Source organism: Dromiciops gliroides, chromosome 1, assembly GCF_019393635.1.
Source record: "Dromiciops gliroides isolate mDroGli1 chromosome 1, mDroGli1.pri, whole genome shotgun sequence".
Taxonomy (NCBI): Eukaryota; Metazoa; Chordata; class Mammalia; order Microbiotheria; family Microbiotheriidae; genus Dromiciops; species Dromiciops gliroides.
In genome coordinates this window covers 604,878,438-604,888,125 of record NC_057861.1, presented here as the reverse complement: position 1 = coordinate 604,888,125, position 9,688 = coordinate 604,878,438, and the positions used below count along the sequence as shown (strand labels likewise).

The 9,688-nt window shown below is 37.7% G+C and overlaps 1 protein-coding gene across 1 annotated transcript in view; it reads right to left on the bottom strand.

Annotated features, from left to right (window-relative positions):
• Positions 1-2,029: 2,029 nt before the first annotated feature.
• Positions 2,030-9,688, bottom strand: part of KIF27 (kinesin family member 27) — a 108,837-nt gene continuing 101,178 nt past the window's right edge. Inside the window, 2 exon segments of the mRNA XM_043983829.1 lie at positions 2,030-5,677; positions 8,864-9,019. Coding sequence (XP_043839764.1) covers positions 5,196-5,677; positions 8,864-9,019 — 638 coding nt within the window. The 3' untranslated portion in view covers positions 2,030-5,195.

Sequence of the window (9,688 nt, the reverse complement as noted above, 5' to 3'; positions counted from 1 at the left end):
CAGCATAGAGGATTAGTAAGATACAAAGACAAGAAATTCAAGGGGGTAAGACTGCCTTGTTGAACGTGGTTAACCAGAAGGATGAGACAATGAAGGAAGGAAAGTGAGGCCAGAAAGAAATGGACTCAGAACAGGAAGGGTTTTATAGATGAACTGGAGGTTGTGGTGAAGAATAGCAGTAAGAGACGTGGGAAAATGATACAACATGAATCTTAGCATTCTAGTTCATGAAAGTGGAAGAGTTTGCCCATCTTGCCTGAGGATCAGCATAGATGCTGAAGAAGCCTGCCAGCAGGGTTTGTGGACTGGAGAAAACTATGGTTATGATAGTGGAATTCATTGAGGAAGAAAAAAGGGACCTGAAGATCACAGGTGACACAGCAGCAAGGGACCAGAAAAGGGTGATGTCATCAGATACAGTCAGGTGGCATGGACTTCAAATGAGGAAAAGGTTGCTAAATGATCAGAGGAGGTTTGGAAGGGGTGTGAGTGGGGAGTAGGGGACAGAACAAAACGTATGCTTATTTCTTGGGAGTAAGGGATGATGGGGAAGATGAGGAAGGGAACAGAGCTAAAAGAAAGGGATGTTTATTAATATACTGGGAGAGGGGGTATAGGTGGCATAGTGGTAGAAGGGGATAGGACGGGAGGGCAGGGATTGGAGCTGGATCAGGATGAATGGGTGGGCAGGAGAGGTGTAGCTGAAGATAAGGGAAACAATGCCTCTGATCATAGAGACTGGAAGAACTGGAGGGAAGATAGGGCAGGGGAAGTATTTGTAGGAAGACGTGTAGGAATGTTTGCAGAATGTACCAGTCTCAAAGATCTAATGGAGGCTGAAAGTGACACTCTGCCTTTGATGTTTCTCAGGTGGAACCTCTTCAGTTGTCTAAAGCAAGGGAGGTTAGGGCCAAGGGTGTCCTGAGGCTAAGATATGTAAATCTATACATATCTCTATAATACATATCTATTTATCTATCTTGTTTTGTGCAGAGGATGAGCAGAGTGGAACTAATGTGAAAACTCCCTCTACTAAGGGAAATGGACAGTTCATCTCTAATTTATAGTTTTAGAGATTTGCAAGTTAATTGCCTTTGGTGATCTATCTAATGTACACCAGAAGAAGGTCCTCTTGATTCTGCTCACCCTAACCTGCTAGTATAGACAAGATTCTTCGTTGTGAGATAATTTTGTTTTTACTAAGGCGGGGGACTGATAAAATCTTATGTTTACAAATCATCTCACACACATATTGTGTGGGTTTCTGCCTCATGATCTAAGTTATCTAGGTTTACTATTGATGACTCAGTTTTTCCCAGAAGAGTTCACTCATTCCTTTTCTACAACTTAGTTGTGAAGGCCTTACCTTTTCTTATATAAGAGCCCTCTTCCTACATCAGTCAGTTTACTGGCCTCATGTAGGCAAAGACTGGGATAATGGCCAGTGGGTACAAAGATTTCATTTTATTAGGTGGTATAGACCCAATGGATGATACTTTCTTGTACCCTGAGATTACTAAACTGGACAGTAGGAATGAGAAAAAATTAAAATTTGAGAAAACTCTATAGAGGATATGATATTGCAGAATAGAACTGCCTTCTGCTACATTTTAGTCATCTGCAGGTGTTTTTCTCTTCATAATCTAATGATCCAGAGACCAGGGAAGAATCTAGCACTCTACAGCACCAAATTTCTTGACCGCCATCTTCTCTTCTCTACTTCTCTCATTATTTGGAACCAAAAGCTTAGAAGGAACTTTTGGAACCTTAAAGGCACAAACACATGCAAAATTTTACTCCCCTCTACAGGCTCTGTATTTCATATAAACTGGCCATACATGACACCCTATCTTCTTTACCCCTACCTAGAGACCACTCTCCCCCTCACTTTCACCTCCTGGAATTATAAGCTCCTTTTAAGGCTTGGCTCCAGTGCCATTTCCTACAAGACTTTGACCTTCCCTGTTGTTGGGTCCCAGTTCTGAGCTCCACTCACCCCATGAGAATTAGTTTCTGATTAGAATTACTTTTTATATTTACCCCATGGTCAGACTTTATTTTGCATTTTTATATCCCTGGGATCTGTTTGGCATTTAATAGACAATTAAAATGCTTGTTAAATTGAATTGAATTTACACATATGGGAAATAGTGACACAGCTGCAACCTAGAGTCAGGGAAACATTTTTTAAAGTTGAATTTCATTTTAATGGATTTAAAGAAAATTTTACTTGGCTTATTTGGAGACACCTTATTCTTTCTATTGTATAGTGGAGTCATAAATACATCAAAATGCCCAGGGTTAATCTTAAAAATATGTTAATCACTACATTTATATGGCTCTATGTCAATTTACCTTACATTTGCTTTTTTGGTGACATCTCTTCAAGGAGAATGTGTACATAAGTAATTAGTTCTATCAAAGGTATAATAAGTTTAACATATAGTGACAGGGTGAAATTATTCTTTTTAGGGTATTCTTAATATTTCTATTATGAACTCTAATCACCATTGCTTTGCAGTAAGCTAACTTGGTCTTACTAGTTTTCAATAAAACAGAATCAGTAATAATGGATACTATAAAGTACTGATAGTGTCTTACTTATAGACTACTAAACCACCACTGCTGTGAAAACCTTTCACTTTAAAAGCAGTATTAATCTACCTTTAGAAACTCTGAGTGAAGGGACTGAAAAAACACAGGAAGCTCTCAACTTATATACATCCCTTATTTATGAATAGTCATCCTAGCCACAATTTATTCAAATATACAGTTAAGGAATAGGGTCTTACTTAATCTTGCAATTAATTATCCTTCACAATTGAATGGCAAAGGCCTTCATTAATGACATTACTAAATGTTGTCCATTGTTAAAGACATCAGTCTTTTATCCTAACAAAAGAAGAGAATGAATAACTTAATACTTGCATATCTGAAGTCAGTCCAATTTACAAACATGTTGTGTTCCAAAAATCCATTATTTTTTTTGTGTAGTGTTTATAGGAAACTGACCAACCACACTTTCTCATAAAAACTATGTTATAGAGTGTTTAGATTAGAAGGCAAATCCATAAGAGGTTATAGTACTAAACCTATAACTTAGCTGAACTAGGTATGTAGTATTATATTAATAGTACTTTTGGAATGTTGTGTTGATAGGAAAACTTACTCCATTTATAGTTCCTTCTACATGTAATATAGAGCATTTTCCCCTCTTATACCTGCTGGCATAAGAACTAGAACAAACTCCCCAAGGGTCTTGTGCTGCAAAGAGTTAGTCTAGGCCAACAGTAGGGTAGGAGTGAATTTGAATTTTGGGTAGTGGGCTCTGGCTTGGTAGTGGCAATAGGACTAGGTCAGAGACAATGAAAGGAAAAAAGAAGATAAAGAAATTATTTAGTAGCAACAATACCTAGGAAGTGGCAGGTCTCTCAGAGGCCAGGATGGTGAGAAAAGAAAGTAGTTAACTATATTTGAGTAAATGTGAAACAGGTAAGTCCTGTTTGGAAGTGTTGTTTGTAAGAAAAGTGATATTTATAAATTGCTGGGTGCTTTCCAAATAAGACTAATGTAATAATAATGCAGAATTCCATGTACTGACTCACTATATTTGTTCATATCTTGTTTTACTAATTCAGTATGTCACGAATATGTCTTTAAATTATATGAACATAATACATAGAAAACCAACAACTTGCAAATCTATCAATGCTGAAAAGTTGGAATCTTTTTAAAAGCAGTAAAATAAGAACATTGATATTGCAAAGATAAGAGGACAGTGCTGAAAATAAGTTTTGTTCACCATTCCTAAATGAAAGTACAGGTCAAATCCCATTACAGTTAATACCATCATAACAAAAATATTAGTTAAAAATAAAGCTCATTACATTCTAATCAACATTTTGTGGGTATACAATAATATTCAGTCCACTGAAAATTCACAATATTTAAGTAATTTAAACACCACCCCTTTGATATTTTCACTTTTCTGGGATGTGGCCTATGATTTAATACAGAGAAACATAAAATGCATTGAGAAAGTGCCAAGTCTGTATGATAGGCAAATCAGTGTCTAGCTCTTAATTCTAAATTTGAAGTATACATTATATATAATTCATTGAATAAAATTCTTTAAATCTTCAAAGAATGTTAAACAGAAATGTCACTCTTTCACATATTATAGCCCAGATGTACATCTGTGTGTGCCCAAATACAATCTACTCTGCCAATTTACAAATAAGGGGTGGATTCAGGGGCAGGGGAAAAGACCTTAATTCTAGGATTAGGGAGGATAGACCTAGATTTATTAATGATCTTTTGCTAGCTAACAACAAATTGTAGTATTGCTCTAAGCAATTAAACCATATAACCATAACCCAGTGCTCTTTTCCTTCAACTGTCACATAGTGTATTATATTGCTATTATCTTACTGCTACATGGAATATATTTTTGCATCTTTTACTGCTCCCTGTGTCTCTTTTTCTCCTGTGCCCTACTGGCATAAATAAGAAATACACAGAGAAAGAAAAGGCATGGAACACATTTAGTATAAACATAATAAATGACAACAAAACAATTTAAAGAAAAGAAAAAGAAAAGAATACAAGACATGGTTAAAACATAAGGAATAGGATGCCACAAACTGAAATCCACCCAAAGTGCCCTAAAATAATTAAAGTCTATATTAAATCTATATTGCAAACTGGAAGGCTAGATTACATTTGGATGCAAACTTCTATATCATATATAGTAGTTATTAGCTTTATCCATAACAGACAATAATAATTTAATTGAAATATGTTCTGAACTCCTTTTAACTATATTACACTTTGACTAGCAAATACCTTCTGGACACCTTTTGAAAAAGATTACACTTTGGCTAGATTTTAGTGGATTAGTTTCTGAAAAAATGAATATCCTTAGGGGAAAAGATTTTAAATAAGAAGAAATATTTGCATGTTAAAACAGGAAAAACAAACCCTCTGTTTTGTGAAATTACTATGAAAATGTGAATTCAGAGCCTTTAAGCAATAAGATTAAAAAGATATAGGGAATTGTGAAAGAATCTATGTGGTTTTCCCCCCTCTTCAATAGACAGAACTTATTAACTTGTTTTAAAAATATTATACAAAAAGGGAAGACATTTAGACATCTATTAAAAATAGAAAGTATTACTTATGCTAAATAAAAATGTCTAAGTCTTTAAGTCAGTGGATTTCCTGGAAACTTCAATTGAATCAGCAACCATTGAGCCAACCCCAACTCCAAGATTGGAGCGCCGTAATGACAATTCTGAAGCAGAAATCTGACGTAACTCTCGGCGGCATAATTTTACAGGAGTCACCCCTGCTAGCTGTGTCACATTTACAATTGTCTTAGGTTGAGATAACAGTTGAGTGTGAGATTTTGTTAACTGATTTTCATCGGTTTCTGTTTTATCTTCATTGCTTAACAAATGCCCACTTTGTGCCAAAGAGCCTGATGTCTGAGTTACTTCAGAAACATCTTCCCAAAACTTATGTGGATTTGGTTGTGTTCTTAAGCTACTTGCTGGGCTTTCTGTTTCTTTTACTTTTCCAAGGGGTTTGATATTTTCAGTCCTGGATGCCCACTTGAATTCTTCTGGAAAGACATTTGCATCCTCTTGAGACAGGATTCCATCTCCAACATCATTATCTAAAAGGAAACAACCCAGGAAGAAAAGAGTTAAATCACTATATCCAAATAACACTATAGGAAAATGCCCAGAGCAGCAAAACTCACAGAAGAACGTGCTGAAATCATCTTCTAACCAAGACAGTTTGGAAGGTCAGAAGGAAGGAGCTGCTGTGCTGATACAGGAATCAAGCCCAACCCCACAGTCACCCTGACACAGATCCAGTCCCAGGAAGGCCTCACCAGAGAAGGAGACCCCCAGAGCCTCTGAATCAGCTGAAGCGCCAGTGCAGTCTGGAACTAAGGTCACAGTCTGGTGAGTGGGCTGAGCCCTGGGCAGGGGGGAGACGACAGGGTCTATGCTGGTGCTAAGGCAGAACTTGGATTTTTCACCCTTGCTGAGAACCAGGAGGTAGGCTTGAGAAGCAGTGCCCCAGGTGGGGGAGGGACACAGGTTTGTCAGAGCTAACAACCACAACACACAAAGCTGGTTGATTAGCAAGTTGGTCTGGGGTCATCTAAGGACCAGGGAACAGGCTGGGTGAGTGAAGAACCTGATTCTCCTTATATCATAGCACCTGGGACTTCTTGAACTTGGGATACTGCAGCCTAGAAACAGTGCCCCACTTTAAGGAGCTAAAAGTCAAGTAAAAGAAAGGCAAGATGAGCAGACAGAGAAAGGGTTAGGACCATAGAAAGTTTCTTCAGTAGCAAGGAAGACTGAGGGTCACCCTCAGAGGAAGATGTCAACATTAGGGCCCCTATATCTAAAGCTTCCAAGAAAAATATAAATTGGTCTCAGGCCATAGAGGTGCTCAAAAAGGACTTTGAAGATAAAGTTAGAGAGGTAGAGGAAAAAATGGAAAGAGAAATGAGGGAGATGCAGGAAAGACATGAGAAAAAAGTCAACAGCTTGAAAAGTCAAATTGGCCAAATGGAAAAGGAGGTACAAAAGCTCTCTGATGAAAATAATTGCCTAAGAACGAGGACTGAACAAATGGAAGCCAGTGACTTTATTAGAAACCAAGACACAATAAAGCAAATCCAAATGAATAAAAAAATAGAGCGCAATGTGAAATATCTTCTGGGAAAAACTGCTGACCTGGAAAATAGGTCCAGGAGAGATAATTTGAAAATTATTGGTCTACCTGAAAACCATGATCAAGGAAAGAGCTTAGACATCATCTTCCAAGACATTCTCAGGGAAAATTGCCCTGAAATTCTAGAAGAAGAAGGTAAAATAGAAACTGAAAGAATCCACCAATCACCTCCAGAAAGAGATCCCAAAAGGAAAACTCCTAGGAATATTATAGCTGAATTCCAGAGCTCTCAAGTCAAGGAGACAATATTGCAAGCTGCCAAAAAGAATTCAAGTACTGTGGAGCCCCAGTCAGAATAGCACAACATCTAGCAGCTTCTACATTAAAGGACCTGAGGGCATGGAATATGATATTCCAGAGGGCAAAGGAAATGGGATTACAACCAAGAATCACCTACCCAGCAAAACTCAGCATAATCTTTCAGAGGAAAAAAATGGGACTTTAATGAAAAAGAAGACTTTCAGATATTTGTGATGAAAAGATCTGAACTGAATGGCAAATTTGACTTTCAAATACAAGACCCTAGAGAACCATAAAAAATTGGAGCTGGGGGACATACCTGTGGTCGTACAGTGGGCGACTGTCTTGTGTCTGAGGCCGGGTTTTGGCTGGGATCCCCCTGGGTCCAGGGGTGATGCTTTGTCCACTGTGTCACCTAGCTAGGTGATGACATCTTTAGGGTTAAATTGAGGGGTGAAGGGAATGCACTGGGAGGAAGGGGAAGGGCAGAGGTGAAATCCTACATGAAAGAAACAGGAAAAGGCTTATGGAGTGGGGGAAGAGATGGGAGAGGAGCAGGGCAGTAAATGAATTTTACACTCATCAGAAAAGGCTCGGGGCAGCTAGGTAGCACATTGGATAGAGCACCAGCCCTGGAATCAGGAGTACCTGAGTTCAAATCCAGCCTCAGACACTTAACACTTACTAGCTGTGTGACCCCAGGCAAGTCACTTAACCCCAATTGCCTCACTAAAAAAAAAAAAAAGAAAAAAGAAAAGGCTCAAAGACCTTAAACTCATCAGAATTGGCTCAAGGAGGCACTAACAGACACACCCAACTGGGTGGAGTAATCTATTTAATCTGGGCAGTAAATGAACCTAACACTCATCAGAATTGGCTAAAAAACCTCAATCTCATTAGAATTGGCTCAAGGAGGGAATAATGTACACACTCAATTGGGTGGAGTAATCTCTCTAACCCTGCAGGAAAATAGGAGGGGAAGGGGATAAAGAGAGAGGGGCAAAAGAAGGAAGGGCAGAGTGGGGAAGGGGACAGACAAAAGCAAATCCCTTTTGAAGAGTGATAGGATGAAAGAAGATGGATAATAAAATAAATATCATGGGGAAGGGAATAGGATGGAAGGGAAACAATTAAACAATAGTAATCATGAAAAAGAGAAAAGGGGGAAAAATTGTACAAAAAATATTTATAGCAACTCTTGGTGGAGGCTAAGAATTGAGAATCAAGGGAATGTCCATCAATTGAGGAATGATGGAAAAAGCTGTGCTATATGATTATGGTGGAATGTCTTGTGCTATAGGAAATGACAAACAGGATGATCCCAGAAAAACCTGGAAAGACTAATGAACATGGATATATAGTGAAGTGAGCAGAGCTGGGAGGACATTGTGCATAGTGACAGCAGTATTCTTCAATGAGAAATTGTGAAGGACTTAACTACTCTCAGCAATGCAATGATCCAAGACAATTCCAAGGAACTAATGAGGAGGCTTACTATTCACCCCCATAGAAAGAACTGATAAAAAGAACACATATGGATTGTACACAACCTGGTTGTGATCTTGTGGAAGGGGGAGGAAAGGGAGGGAGAAAAATTTGGAACTCTAAATTTTATGAAAATCAATGTTGAAAACTACCCTTACATGTAACTGGAAAAAATAAAATAAATGTTTGTTGCTTAAAAAAACAAACAAACAAACCAACCCATAAAGGGCTCTTTCACATTTGTTACTTGTTGATTTTTCCATTGTTCTCATTACATATAGGAATATAGACCTGACCTGGTAGGTCAGATTTCTAGGACTTAGAATTATAACAGCAATGTTAACATACTGGAAAACATTAGTAATAATACTAAAAATCTTACGTCCAGTTAGTTGCCATTGAGGTGTTTCTACTAACTCCTTAAGCTTCTTCTTTAGTTCTCTGCTGGTTTTCTTATAGAAATAAAGATCTTTTTCTAGCAGCTGAACTTTGTCCTCATAGGCCTTTGAAATTTCCACAATACCTTCTCCATCTTGATCTATAAAACACAAATTTGAATGTCAAGTTAAATCACACACAATAGCCAGACTACACACATATAGATGTAATAGTTTTGAGCTATTAAAATTTAAAACTTCACTAAGACTTTTTCTTTTCTTTTCTTTTTTTTGGTAAGGCAATTGTGGTTAAGTGACTTGCCCAGGGTCACATAGCTAGTAAGTGTGTAAAGTCTGAGGCTGGATTTGAACTCAGGTCCTCCTGAATCCAGGGCCGGTGCTCTATCCACTGTACCACCCAGCTGCCCCTTTCACTAAGACTTTTTGAATATCTAGTATTTGAGATGTATAAGTCTCTCTGAGTATGTAATTCCAATAACCATCATATCTCTGTAAACTGAATGAGTTTGCTTCTGGTACAGTTTAAATTCTGGTCTCTACCAAGTACTGTAGTACTTATAGTGTCATATGTGCTCAGTAATGGTCTAGTTTGGTGACCTCCAGAAAAGCAGTACTGGCTGACATTGTTTATAACTCCCAATATCTACAAAACTGTTCAGTTGGTTCACTTATTTGTTTTAAAGTTATTGATAGTTTAAAAATATATTAATTATATTTCTTTTCTTTTTTAGAAAGATGTCAATATTCTCAGGGGCCATGGTAGGTATAGGTAGGTTTTACTTTGACCAAAACAGATCACAACCTTTCTT